This window comes from Lactuca sativa, chromosome 9 (genome assembly GCF_002870075.4).
Source record: "Lactuca sativa cultivar Salinas chromosome 9, Lsat_Salinas_v11, whole genome shotgun sequence".
NCBI lineage: Eukaryota > Viridiplantae > Streptophyta > Magnoliopsida > Asterales > Asteraceae > Lactuca > Lactuca sativa.
Window position 1 is genome coordinate 164,905,566 of NC_056631.2, and position 15,459 is coordinate 164,921,024.

A 15,459-nucleotide genomic window follows, 5' to 3' on the forward strand; every position below is an offset into this window, starting at 1 on the left:
ACTCACATATTGAATTTCATTCGTCTTCGATAATCATATTATACAATATGATATAAGTATACATCATCTCACTAATTTTCTTCTCCAAATAAGGCACGGGATATTTAAGAATATGTCAACGTTTTTTTAAAGCCCCAAATGTTTGCTCGACATCCTTTCTCGCCTTCTCTTGAGCTCTCTTAAACTTCAACCTTTTGCGATCATTTGGACAAGATAATGATGTCACAAAACAAGCATGCTCCAGATAGATCATGTCGACAAGATAATACTCGTTCCTATACGATGTTCCAGATACTTGAAAGGAAGAATCTGGTGCAGTCCCTTTATATATGTCGTCAAATAAGAAAGACATGTTAAAAATATTAATGTCATTGAGGGAGTCAGTAGAGCCAAAGAATGCATGGCATATCCACAAATCTTGTGAGGCCACCTCGTCAATTATGATGGTTGGATAACCATGATCGTCTCGGATGTATTGCCCTTTATAGGCATTCGAACAACCACCCTATGCCCAGTGGAGGCAATCTTGGCTTCCAAACATTCCAGGAAAGTTGTACACATTTGAATGATGAACATACAACTGTTGGATATCACTACAAGTAGGTTTGCGTAAATATCGTGGACCATATAATCTCATTACATACTTGCAAAATTTGTGAAGGCTAGTTCATGCAGTACATTCGGACATCCTAAGATTCTCATCTAGTGCATCAGAGCAAATGGCATGCACTAATTGACAAGCTGCAACGGTGCATTTTTGTATAGGAGAAAAACCAATTGTACCTCTAGCATCCCGTTTTTGCTGAAAAAATGGACATGCTGCCATGATGTCGTTGATGATACGCAAAAGCAGAGTTTTATGCATACAGAACCGACAACTGAAATAATATCCTTGAAACGTGGCGTCCTCAACAAAGTAATCATGCATGAGTCATTCATTAGCCACCTCACGATATTTTTGTATGTATCTTCTCTTCCTCGGGCATGCATTATCCGCATTTTGTTGTCGTAGTTCAACGATCTTCTGTTCCGCCTCCAGATTGACATTTATGGTCGTTTCAAACAGGGCATCAAACATGCCCGATAAAGATGATGAATAAGAGATTTTAAGAAAAAATATTTGAGTTGTAAAATGATTTTGATGAGATAAATGATTTTGATGAGAAAGTAGTATCCTTTAAAGCTTATATGTATAATAACCAATTTATTAACTCTTTATTTAAGTCAATAAATGCTTATGAAATCTTTTTATCCAAACACTAAAACGCTAAAAACTCATGTGTCAAAAACTCCTTATTTAAGTCAATAAGCACTTCAAATAAGCAATCCCAAACACCCCCTTAATAATATTTAAACTATTTGTCTGATCATTATCATATCATTGCCTCGTCATCAGTCAAGCAGGTTATATAGTTTTAACACGATTTCATAAAAATTGAGCAGAAAGGAAACTTTAGTAGCAAAATTTCTTAAAAAAAGTTTTGGGGTAAACATATACTATAAAACTTGGTTACTATTATTTTAATAGTACTATTTTTTTAATCATCTTTAGTACATTAATCACTTTTGGTTCTTAGGAAAATGCAGCTTGATCAACATAGGAAGTTCCTCTAGCTCCACCTGAGTTTTTCCCAATAGAATACTCTTCAGTTTTTCATCACAATGGACTATGTTCTTGTTCTTTGGATCCTAAATTACAAAAATACCATCATAAGAAAAAAAAAATTAACTCAACAATTTGGTTAATGATTACAAATCAAACCACACAAATAAAAAAATTCCAATCTTTAATAGCAAGAAACAACAGTAGTAACATTAATCTAGTAATAGTTTTTGTAATCATATATGACATATTTAACTATTTATGAAATTAAAAGGAAAAGACAAAAGAAAGTGTTGGAAATTAAGAAGATTAGTAAGTAATACCTGGAGATTGTTGTCTTTTATGTAGGACCAAACACGCCGAAAACAACCTAATCTAGAACTTTGAGATTGTCCAACAAATTCCCTAAGTGTCGAAGGCAAGTTAACAAGATCAATCAAGGTTGCAAGTTTCTTCGGGTTATCCATGATACCCTTCTTCATCCGTTGTGGTAACATCGTCGCTGTTTAAGATGAACATGTGATTTTACAGCAATTTCTTGAAATGCAATTGAATAAACCAAAAAACAGAACGACTTTCTCCTTTAAAATGAACATTTGTTAACAGGGATTAAAAAAAAAATGAAAGATGTTTCTTTTGGGAATTTCATCGAACACCTGGTGTTCATTTGGGGTTTCTGTTTCTATCTGCCGAATAGTGCAAAGCATGAAAGAACAACCATCGAATAACCCACAATAGACGATGGCCGTGTTCATATGATTATCAAATGAAATGTGTATAACAGTTATACGAACTAAAAGTGAATTTTACAACATTTAAACGAATTGGGCAGCTGCAACGTTTAAGTATATGAATTTAAGGGATCATACCAGAGATTTTACACCTATAAAGCAACCAAAACAAATGAGGTCTATAGGGATTAGGGAGGTTGGTTCTTCGCAGAGATAACTCGTCGCCGATGGGTATATAACTTGTAAGATCTTTTGCAGTCCGCCTGTTGAAGAAGAGAGCAAGTGCTGGTGGTCGCCTTAGGCTTATTTAAATCATGTATGTTTAATTTTCAAAATAGCCACTAAACTTTGTACGAATTTCACATCAGACTCAAAACAATTTTCGTTTACAATATGAAAAGTTATTGTGGATTTATCTTTCATCTTGGTACATATGCCCAGTTTGTCTCGTAACACATATTTTACAATTTTTACTTTTTCATTCTAGATAAATAAATCGTAATTAATTTTATTGGAATTTTCCATATCGTTTCGATGTTGTAAAGTATATTAGTTGGACATCTTAAGTAACAAGCCAAAATAAGTTTAGATCAAATTATAGTTGTAAACAGGGGCTTTTTTTTTTTAATATTTTTTTACTACGGTGTCATTACTTAGATTTCTTGTGTCACCATTATTCATGTGTCCCCCCCCCCCCCCCCCGGATTATTATATTTTTAATTATGTAATGTGTCGGTAGAATTATTTGTATTTATCGGTAGGATAATTATTAAGTGTCGGTTGTATTATTTGTGATGTAACATAAAGTGTGTAACCCTCAATAGTCTAGAGGGCTATAATGTAAATATGTATGTTGTATTGCAATCAAACGATTGCAACAATAATTGTAACCGGTGAAATAGTTGTTCTATTTTTGAATAGCAGAGCTCTATCCAAATTATCCACATAATCATCCAATCATTCAACATAATTCATCATCAATATAATCCACCGCATCATTCAGGTATAATCTTCTCTTAATCTTTATTAATTCCGTCATGTCTTCAAATTTGGTATCAGAGCAATTAATCCATCATCATGTTATTTTAAATTTGGTATCAGAGCAATTAATCCGTCATCATGTTATTTTAAATTTGGTATCAGAGTTAAGTAACGTTCTTACTATTATTTTGAACATTAAATCTTTCATTCATATGAATATATGTTCATCATGCATCATCATATATATTATTATAAATATTCATCGTTATAAGTTATTATCATAAACTCATTATTAAAATCAAATATTATTATCCACCTACAATTTAAACATATGTCGGTAGAAGTTTTTTTACAATTATGACTATGTACCAAGAAGTTAGAAATACATTTCATATGTCAAAAAAGTTTTTAATTCTCTGACTGCATCATAAATATAATAGTATTAAAAAAACCCCACCATCAACATCTTATTAGAATTTATAAATCGTAACTTTGAAAAAAAAAATTATCATTTTGTTTCTAAAAATTATAATCATGAGTTTTCCAAGTTTAAATATTAACAAATAAAAAATCTTGAAGATAAAATAACAATAATAATTTATTAAATATGTCTCAAGAAATAGAAAATACACCAATCACTATTAATAACGAAGAAAATGAATCGAGATACACTTTTGATGCTCTAATTAATAAAAATATTAATATAGATGCTATAAGAAAATCAAATTTTACACTATCTGAAAAACATAATTTTAGATATAACTCATTGAAAAATTTCTTTTCTAGAAAAAATATTATATATTATGGAAAAATTCTAGGAGAATAACCAATACCTATGGAGTCAACTCAAGGAAATATTATTATACCTATATTAAATAAACAACAAATTAGAAATAGATTATCTAATATTAAAGAACCAGATAGAACAAAAATCGCTTATATTCATATATCAACTATTCAAATAATTTTAAAAAGTACTTTTAGCGATTTAGACACACCAATAGAATTAGAAATTAGAGATGACCGTCTAATTAATAATCAAGAAAGTATTATTGCACAAGGAAAAGGAAATTTAATTGAAGGAAAAATAAAATTTGATATTAATATACAACTAGGATTAAGTCTAAAAGATAAAAATTTAAGTAATAGTATTACCGTACGATATAAATTATTAAGACAAAATTTTATGTTAAAAGGGAATCATCCATTTACTATTACATATCAAATAAATTATGCATTAACAAATTCTCATCATAGTATTACATTTAAAACAGAAGATAGAATTTATATAGATAAACTATTTACACCTTTATTATCACTTGAATCACCAAATATGACTAATAATAGAATTTTAAATGAAACTAATTTTCAACCGATAATAACTACTCCGCTAATAAAAAGAAACTAAAAATTTATTAATATGGAAACTTTACAAGAAAAAGTAGATACATTAACTAAATTATTCGCAGCACTAGAAATTCCATCCGAAATTCAAGAAAATAGCACATAAATAGAAAATAATAACGATGCAGAAGTGATATACGATTTTTCATCCGATGATGAAAACCCTTATTCAAAACCATGTAAAGAATCGCAAAATAATTTTGGATTAAAACGAAAACAATCATATGTTGAAGATAATTATCAAAGTCAATATATTTATGGACCACCTTCGTTAGAAGAAAATTTTTTATATAGACAAGGAATGGTCAAAAATAAACAAAACAAATGGGAAAAAATACCTCCAAAATATATACCTAAACTATTTACTTTTCCAACAAATTCAGATATTCTTTTTATTGATTGTGAGCAAAATCCCGAAGCAAAAATTCAAGAATGGAGTAATAAAATAGGAATTCAAATTCAACTAACTGAAGAATTAAGAAATCTACATCCAAAAAAATTTCTTAATTATATTATACATAAAACACAGGGCAATACATATCGTTTCCTTTCATCTCTCGATGAAACAGAGACGATGATGATAGCAACCACTGACGCTATGGAAACATTTAAAAATGTATTAAATCGGCTTATTCAAGAATTCATAGGAAAACAAATAGAAGATAAAACATCTCAAGAAGCTTTTCAATTAGAATCATTATGGCATCTAACTAACTTACGAATTTGTAACATGTGTTATTTAGACCCATTTATATGCGAGTATTCTGAACATTATTATAATCTAGATTTTACTAGAAAAAAGATAGCATTAGACATGTTTTACCAAAAATTACCATCATTAGTAAGTCAAAGTGTAATAAAAGATTTCCAAGAAGCATTACAACAAAATAAAATTGCAGATACCTTAGGAGCAAGGATAAGTAGATTAAAAGCATGGATGCAGAAAAAATGTTTAGAGAAAAAAACAACACAAGATGCAAGAATTGATTTATGCTGTGATACCTTATCCGGTAAAGTTAATCAATATGGTTGTAAAGATAATAAAAAACAAAAATATAAAAAGAAAAATTGGAAAAAACAAATTTATAAACCTAAATATAAACAATATTATAAACAAGGTGAAAGAAAATATTTTCGAGACAGAAAACGATATAAGAAAAAATATCAATCTAACACAAATTACTGTCCATTTAATAAAAAAGATTGTAAATGTTGGATATGTCAAGAAGACGGACACAAAGCCTACGAATGTCCAAAAAAGACTAATAAAGAAAAAGAAACAAACTTATTAAAAATTGCATATGATCTCGGGTATGAACCTATAGAAGATTCAAGAATAGATTCAGATATAGATATTTATGCATATACAACTGATACTGATTCTGATTCAGATAAATAAGTCCTATGAAGACAACATTATTGGGTTTAGAACATGACGGAAACCTCATATCTAACCTATCCAAAGTATACATTGCTAAAGCATATATTGGTATGAAAATACCATCCAAAGTAAACAATGATAAAGTATACAGTGATATGAAAATATCACCAAAGCGTACATTGATATGAAAATTCTCATATCATCATTAAAAGCAAACATCATTCAGCAATTATTCAGGTACCCAAAATGCGCAAATATTCATTCAGCAGAAATATTGAAATGGAAGCCATCATGAAGCAAGTCAAACACCAGTTCAGACAAAAAGAGGAGCAAGAAGCATCATTAATCAGACAACTTGAAGTAGTCAAACGTGAAAAAGAGCAACTACAACAAACAATACAAACTCTATCATCTTATCCAGCATCTAAAGAAGAAGCAGCCAGCAGCTCAACAACAAAGCAACCAAAAGAAGAAATTCAAGAAATATCATCCGATGAAAGTCAACCACAAATAGCACTCGAAACAGAAAAACAAACCATGACGCCAAACCAGGAGGAGTATCCACCACTACAACAGATCATAAAAATATGAAGAAATTGTACGTATTTTTCAACGGAGAAAACAAAGGAGTATATGACGATTGGGAAGTCGCCAGTTCATATATTCTTGGAAAAAAAATATCTTTCACAAAAGTTACAGAACGAAAAATGAAGCAGAAAGCGCATACAACGAAGCATACAAAGCAGTAATAAAAGATAACGTCGAATGTTCAAAAACAGTTCTCCTAACACCACAAAAACCTATATCCAACTTCACACCACAAAAACCTGTATCCATCCCAATATCCCTTAACCAATTAAATGCAAAAATTGCCCTTGAATCCATTCTATCAACTAAAGAAAAAGAAGCAATGAAAAAACCATCTGCCAAAAAATTTGCTGAATTATGGGACAACCTCATTTCATACACCGAAGTCCATTCTTTGATGGGCTTTTACCCAGTAACCAGACGCCCAGGTCCTAAAGCAGTTTTCTTAGTTGACTTATCAGATCCTATGACTTTATGGGATTATTTTATTCATGGATTCATCGACACCATCTATCTAGAAGGCACCAATTTACACTGCATCGGCGAGTTCCCTTCTGCTATGCAAACTATCATCATAAATTATAAAATACGATTTGCAAAACAGGAAAGAGGATTATTCATTAAAATGCATTCTAGCTATCCAATTTTTGATGAAGACTCTCAACTAATTGTCCCAAATATTACTTTCGCAAACATGGGAATAAGCAACGGCTCAAAACCAACAAAAGATGATCTACCACGAGAATCACCAACATAGGATCATCTAATTTTTGCACTCGCCGGTGTCTATTTAGCATCATCACGCATAGGCAACGGTAAAGATCAAAAGTCAAGAATCAGAGTGAATTAGGCCAGTAAAACTTTCATCATCTATTCATTAACAGACAGTGAAATCCCTACGGAAGCAATGAAAGCAATTGAAACCTTCGAACAACCTTTCGAAAAGTTTTCTCATCAATTAGCTGAATTGCCTGCTGATATCAAAAAACAACTTTGTAAACATATTATGCATGCACCAAGACACCATTGCAGTCACTGTTCAGAAAACACAGAAGGAACACCATTCATGGAAGATTAACGGGAGGAATAACGTAAGCAATGACGTAAAAAGCCATTATTTAAGACATTACTGAAGACACCTAATGACGTAAGCAATGACGTGAAAAGCCATTATTGAAGATATTATTGAAGACACATGTCTTTTAATTGTGGAAGGGATTATTATATTTTTAATTATGTAAAGTGTCGGTAGAATTATTTGTATTTGTCGTTTGTATTAAAATAGTGTCGGTAAGATAATTATTAAGTGTCGGTTGTATTATTTATGATGTAACATAAAGTGTGTAACCCTCAATAGTCTAGGGGCCTATAATGTAAATATGTATGTTGTATTGCAATCAAACGATTGCAACAATAATTGTAACCTGCTCTCTTGAGCCTATAAATAAGGCCTTTGCCCATATGAAATAAACAAGTTAAGTTTGAGTGTTTAAGACTTGAGTTGATCTCAATTGTCTTCTCTGTTGAAATAGTTGTTCTATTTCTGAATAGCAGAGCCCTATCCAAATTATCCACATAATCATCCAATCATTCAACATAATTTATCATCAATATAATCCACCGCATCATTCAGGTATAATCTTCTCTTAATCTTTATTAATTCCGTCATGTCTTCAAATTTGGTATCAGAGCAATTAATCCGTCATCATGTTATTTTAAATTTGGTATCAGAGCAATTAATCCATCATCATGTTATTTTAAATTTGGAATCACCAACACAGGATCATCTAATTTTTGCACTCGCCGGTGTCTATTTAGCATCATCACGCATAGGCAACAGTAAAGATCAAAAGTCAAGAATCAGAGTGAATTACGCTAGTAAAACTTTCATCATCTATTCGTTAACAGACAGTGAAATCACTCCGGAAGCAATGAAATCAATTGAAACCTTCGAACAACCTTTCGAAAAGTTTTCTCAATAATTAGCTGAATTACATGCTGATATCAAAAAACAACTTTGTAAACATATTATGCATGCACCAAGACACCATTGCAGTCACTGTTCAGAAAACACAGAAGAAACACCATTCATGGAAAATTAACGGGAGGAATAACGTAAGCAATGACGTAAAAAGCCATGATTGAACACATTATTGAAGACACCTAATGACGTAAGCAATGACGTAAAAAGCCATTATTGAAGACACCTGTCTTTTCAATGTGGAAGGGATTATTATATTTTTAATTATGTAAAGTGTCCGTAGGATAATTATTAAGTATCGGTTGTATTATTTGTGATGTAACATAAAGTGTGTGACCCTCAATAGTCTAGGGGTCTAAAATGTAAATATATGTTTGTCGTATTGCAATCAAATGATTGCAACAATAATTGTAACCGGCTCTCTTGAGTCTATAAATAGGGCATTTGCCCATATGAAATAAACAAGTTAAGTTTGAGTGTTTAAGACTTGAGTTGATCTCAATTGTCTTCTCTGTTGAAATAGTTGTTCTATTTCTGAATAGCAGAGCCCTATCCAAATTATCCACATAATCATTCAATCATTCAACATAATCTATCATCAATATAATCCACCGCATCATTCAGGTATAATCTTCTCTTAATCTTTATTAATTCTGCCATGTCTTCAAATTTGGTATCAGAGCAATTAATCCGTCATCATGTTATTTTAAATTTGGTATCAGAGTTAAGTAACGTTCTTACTATTATTTTGAATATTAAATCTTTCATTCATATGAATATATGTTCATCATGCATCATCATATATATTCTTATAAATATTCATCGTTACAAACATTCATCGTTATAAGTTATAAACTCATTATTAAAATCAAATATTATTATCCACCTACAATTTAAACATATGTCGGTAGAAGTTTTTTTACAATTATGACTACGTACCAAGAAGTTAGAAATACATTTCATATGTCAAAAAAGTTTTTAATTCTCTGACTGCATCATAAATATAATAGTATTAAAAACCCCACCATCAACATCTTATTAGAATTTATAAATCATAACTTTGAGAAAAAAACTTATCATTTTGTTTCTAAAAATTATAATCATAAGTTTTTCAAATTTAAATATTAACAAATAAAAAATCTTGAAAATAAAATAACAAGAATAATTTATAAATACGTCTCAAGAAATAGAACACACACCAATCATTATTAATAACGAAGAAAATGAATCGGGATACACTTTTGATGCTCTAATTAATAAAAATATTATTAATAAAGATGCTATAAGAAAATTAAATTTTATACTATCTGAAAAACATAATTTTAGATATAACTCATTGAGAGAAGATTATAAATGAATGATGCGGTGGATTATATTGATGCGGGATTATGTTGAATGATTGGATGATTATGTGAATAATTTTGATAGGGCTCTGCTATTCAGAAATAGAACAACTATTTCAACAGAGAAGACAATTGAGATCAACTCAAGTCTTAAACATTCAAACTTAACTTGTTTATTTCATATGGGCAAAGGCCCTATTTATAGGCTCAAGAGAGCCGGTTACAATTATTGTTGCAATCATTTGATTGGAATACGACATACATATGTACATTATAGCCCCTAGACTATTGAGGGTTACACACTTTATGTTACATCACAAATAATACAACCGACACTTAATAATTATCCTACCAACACTTCTATTTAATTACGTAAAAATAACAATCCTTTATTTAAGACACATGTCCTTTCAACGTGGAAAGGATTGTTATTTTTACGTAATTAAATAGAAGTGTCGGTAGGATAATTATTAAGTGTCGATTGTATTATTTGTGATGTAACATAAAGTGTGTAACCCTCAATAGTCTAGGGGCTATAATGTAAATATGTATATCGTATTGCAATCAAACGAATGCAACAATAATTGTAATCGGCTCTCTTGAGCATCAAAAGTGTATCCCACTTCATTTTCTTCGTTATTAATAATGATTGGCGTATTTTCTATTTCTTGAGACATATTTAATAAATTATTCTTGTTATTTATCTTCAAGATTTTTTATTTGTTAATATTTAAACTTGAAAAACTCATGATCATAACTTTTAGAAACAAAATGATAATTTATTTTTTCTTTCAAAGTTACGATTTATAAATTCTAATAAGATGTTGATGGTGGGGTTTTTTAATACTATTATATTTATGATGCAGTTAGAGAATTAAAAACCTCATTGACATATGAAATGCGTTTCTAACTTCTTGGTACATAGTCATAATTGTAAAAAACCTTCTACCGACATATGTTTAAATTGTAGGTGGATAGTAGTATTTGATTTTAATAATGAGTTTATGATAATAACTTATAACGATGAATGTTTGTAACGATGAATATTTATAAGAATATATATATGATGATGCATGATGAACATATATTCATATGAACGAAAGATTTAATATTCAAAATAATAGGAAGAACGTTACTTAGCTCTGATACCAAATTTAAAATAACATGATGAAGGATTAATTGCTCTCATACCAAATTTAAAGACATGACGGAATTAATAAAGATTAAGAGAAGATTATACATGAATGATGCGGTGGATTATATTGATGATGGATTATGTTGAATAATTGGATGGTTATGTGGATAATTTGGATAGAACTCTGCTATTCAGAAATATAACAACTATTTCAACAGAGAAGACAATTGAGATCAACTCAAGTCTTAAACACTCAAACTTAACTTGTTTATTTCATATGGGCAAAGGCCCTATTTATAGGCTCAAGAGAGCCGGTTACAATTATTGTTGTAATCGTTTGATTGCAATACGACATACATATTTACATTATAGCCCCATAGACTATTGAGGGCTACACACTTTAAGTTTGGCAATTACAATTACATCAATTTCACCCATACCTCAAGTATATCAAAAGTGCCAACAACCACATAGCAGACACACTAACAAGTGAATGGAAGCCATCATAAAGCAACCCAGATAAGAAGCAACACTATTCATGGAAGACTAACACAAGAATTAAAAAATATCTGCTTTTTCGGAGGCGGGAGGAATGACGTAAGCAATGACATAGAAAGCCATTATTGAAGATTAACGGGAGGAATAACGTAAGCAATGACGTAAAAAGCCATTATTGAAGACACCTAATGACGTAAGCAATGAAGTAAAAAGCCATTATTGTAGACACCTGTCTTTTCAATGTGGAAGGGATTATTTTATTTTTAATTATGTAAAGTGTTGGTAGAATTATTTGTATTTGTCGGTAGGATAATTATTAAGTGTCGGTTGTATTATTTTTGATGTAACACAAAGTGTGTAACCCTCAATAGTCTAGGGGGCTATAATGTAAATATGTATATCGTATTGCAATCAAACGATTGCAACAATAATTGTAACCGACTCTCTTGAGCCTATAAATAGGGTCTTTGCCCATATGAAATAAACAAGTTAAGTTTGAGTGTTTAAGACTTGAGTTGATCTCAATTGTCTTCTCTGTTGAAATAGTCGTTCTATTTCTGAATAGCAGAGTTCTATCCAAATTATCCACATAACCATCCAATTATTCAACGTAATCCATCATCAATATAATCCACTGCATCATTCAGGTATAATCTTATCTTAATCTTTCTTAATTCCGTCATGTTGTTAAATTTGATATCAGAGCAATTAATCCGTCATCATGTTATTTTGAATTTGGTATCAGAGCTAAGTAACGTTCTTACTATTATTTTGAATGTTAAATCTTTCATTCATATGAATATTAATCGTTACAAACATTCATCGTTATAAGTTATAAACTCATTATTAAAATCAAATATTATTATCCACCTACAATTTAAACATATGTCGGTAGAAGTTTTTTTTACAATTATGACTGTTAGAAACACATTTCATATGTCAAAAAAGTTTTTAATTCTCTAACTGCATCATAAATATAATAGTATTAAAAAACCCCACCATCAACATCTTATTAGAATTTATAAATCGTAACTTTGAAAAAAAATATAATAAATAAATAAATTATCATTTTGTTTCTAAAAATTATAATCATAAGTTTTTCAAATTTAAATATTAACAAATAAAAAATCTTGAAAATAAAATAACAAGAATAATTTATAAATATGTCTCAAGAAATAGAACATACACCAATCATTATTAATAACGAAGAAAATGAATCGGGATACACTTTTGATGCTCTAATTAATAAAAATAATATTAATAAAGATGCTATAAGAAAATTAAATTTTACACTATCTGAAAAACATAATTTTAAATATAACTCATTGAGAGAAGATTATACATGAATGATGTCGTGGATTATATTGATGCTGGATTATGTTGAATGATTGGATGATTATGTGGATAATTTGGATAGGGCTCTGCTATTTAGAAATAGAACAACTATTTCAACAGAGAAGACAATTGAGATCAACTCAAGTCTTAAACACTTTCATATGGGCAAAGGCCCTATTTATAGGCTCAAGAGAGCCGGTTACAATTATTGTTGCAATCGTTTGATTGCAATACGACATACATATTTACATTATAGCCCCCTAGACTATTGAGGGTTACACACTTTATGTTACATCACAAATAATACAACCGACACTTAATAATTATCCTACCGACACTTCTATTTAATTACGTAAAAATAACAATCCTTAATTTAAGACACATGTCCTTTCAACGTGGAAGGGATTGTTATTTTTACGTAATTAAATAGAAGTCTCGGTAGGATAATCATTAAGTGTCCGTTGTATTATTTGTGATGTAACATAATGTGTGTAACCCACAATAGTTTAGGGGGCTATAATGTAAATATGTATGTCGTATTGCAATCAAACGATTGCAACAATAATTGTAACCGGCTCTCTTGAGCATCAAAAGAGTATTCCAGTTCATTTTCTTCGTTATTAATAATGATGGGTGTATATTTTATTTCTTGAGACATATTTAATAAATTATTCTTGTTATTTTGTCTTCAAGATTTTTTCTTCGTTAATATTTAAACTTGAAAAACTCATGATTATAATTTTTAAAAATGATAATTTATTTTTTCTTCCAAAGTTACGATTTATAAATTCTAATAAGATGTTGATGGTGGGGTTTTTTAATACTATTATATTTATGATGAAGTTAGAGAACTAAAAACCTCTTTGACATATGAAATGTGTTTCTAACTTCTTGGTACATAGTCATAATTGTAAAAAACCTTCTACCGACATATGTTTAAATTGTAGGTGGATAGTAGTATTTGATTTTAATAATGAGTTTATGATAATAACTTATAACGATGAATGTTTGTAACGATGAATATTTATAAGAATATATATGATGATGCATGATGAACATATATTCATATGAACGGAAGATTTAATATTCAAAATAATAGTAAGAACGTTACTTAGCTCTGATACCAAATTTAAAATAACATGATGACAGATTAATTGCTTTCATACCAAATTTAAAGCGATGACGGAATTAATAAAGATTAAGAGAATATTATACCTGAATAATGCGGTGGATTATCTTGATGATGGATTATGTTGAATAATTGGATGGTTATGTGGATAATTTGGATAGAACTCTGCTATTCAGAAATAGAACAACTATTTCAACAGAGAAGACAATTGAGATCAACTCAAGTCTTAAACACTCAAACTTAAATTGTTTATTTCATATGGGCAAAGGCCCGATTCATAGGCTCAAGAGAGCCGGTTACAATTATTGTTGCAATCGTTTGATTGCAATACGACATACATATTTATATTATAGCCCCCTAGACTATTGAGGGTTACACACTTTAAGTTTGGCAATTACAATTACATCAATCTCACCCATACCTCAAGTATATCAAAAGTGCCAACAACCATATAGCAGACACACTAACAAGAGAATGGAAGCCATCATAAAGCAACCCAGATAAGAAGCAACACTATTCATGGAAGACTAACACAAGAATTAAAAAATATCTGCTTTTTTGGAGGCGGGAGGAATCACGCAAGCAATGCCATAAAAAGCCATTATTGAAGATTAACGGGAGGAATAACGTAAGCAATGACGTAAAAAGCCATTATTGAAGACACCTAATGACGTAATCAATGACGTAAAAAGCCATTATTGAAGACACCTGTCTTTTCAATGTGGAAGGGATTATTATATTTTTAATTATGTAAAGTGTTGGTAGAATTATTTGTATTTGTCGGTAGGATAATTATTAAGTGTCGGTTGTATTATTTGTGATGTAACATAAAGTGTGAAACCCTCAATAGTCTAGGGGGCTATAATGTAAATATGTATGTCGTATTGCAATCAAACGATTGCAACAATAATTGTAACCGGCTCTCTTGAGCCTATAAATAGGGTTTTCGCATATATGAAATAAACAAGTTAAGTTTGAGTGTTTGAGACTTGAGTTGATCTCAATTGTCTTCTATGTTGAAATAGTTGTTCTATTTCTGAATAGTAGAGTTCTATCCAAATTATCCACATAATCATCCAAATATTCAACATAATCCATCATCAATATAATCCACCGCATCATTTAGGTATAATCTTATCTTAATCTTTCTTAATTCCGTCATGTTGTTAAATTTGGTATCAGAGCAATTAATCCATCATCATGTTATTTTAAATTTGGTATAAGAGCTAAGTAACGTTCTTACTATTATTTTGAATATTAAATCTTTCATTCATATGAATATATGTTCATCATGCATCATCATATATATTCTTATAAATATTCATCGTTACAGACATTCATCGTTATAAG

At 30.1% G+C, this 15,459-nt stretch overlaps 1 protein-coding gene and 1 long non-coding RNA gene across 2 annotated transcripts; one reads left to right on the top strand and one right to left on the bottom strand.

Annotated features, from left to right (window-relative positions):
• Positions 1-1,435: 1,435 nt before the first annotated feature.
• LOC111892842 (upstream activation factor subunit UAF30) lies at positions 1,436-2,633 on the bottom strand. The gene is made up of 3 exons (XM_023888898.2): positions 2,473-2,633; positions 1,927-2,105; positions 1,436-1,689 (listed from the first exon to the last, which is right to left on the bottom strand). The coding sequence occupies exons 2-3, from the start codon at positions 2,098-2,100 to the stop codon at positions 1,561-1,563; spliced, it is 303 nt and encodes a 100-aa protein (XP_023744666.1). The 5' UTR covers positions 2,101-2,105; positions 2,473-2,633; the 3' UTR covers positions 1,436-1,560.
• A 5,533-nt stretch (positions 2,634-8,166) lies between these two features.
• Positions 8,167-9,153, top strand: LOC111892820 (uncharacterized). The gene is made up of 2 exons (XR_002850687.3): positions 8,167-8,321; positions 8,470-9,153. It is a non-coding gene; the product is annotated as an uncharacterized LOC111892820 (long non-coding RNA).
• The last annotated feature ends 6,306 nt before the right edge of the window (positions 9,154-15,459 follow it).

What these genes read in the sequence shown, in the direction of transcription:
- LOC111892842 (XM_023888898.2), bottom strand. Translation starts at nt 2,100, where the DNA reads ATGTTACCACAACGGATGAAGAAGGGTATCATGGATAACCCGAAGAAA. An exon ending in TAAAAGACAACAATCTCCAG is followed by an intron (nt 1,690 to 1,926) that starts GTATTACTTACT and finishes TTTGTAATTTAG; the next exon opens with GATCCAAAGAACAAGAACAT.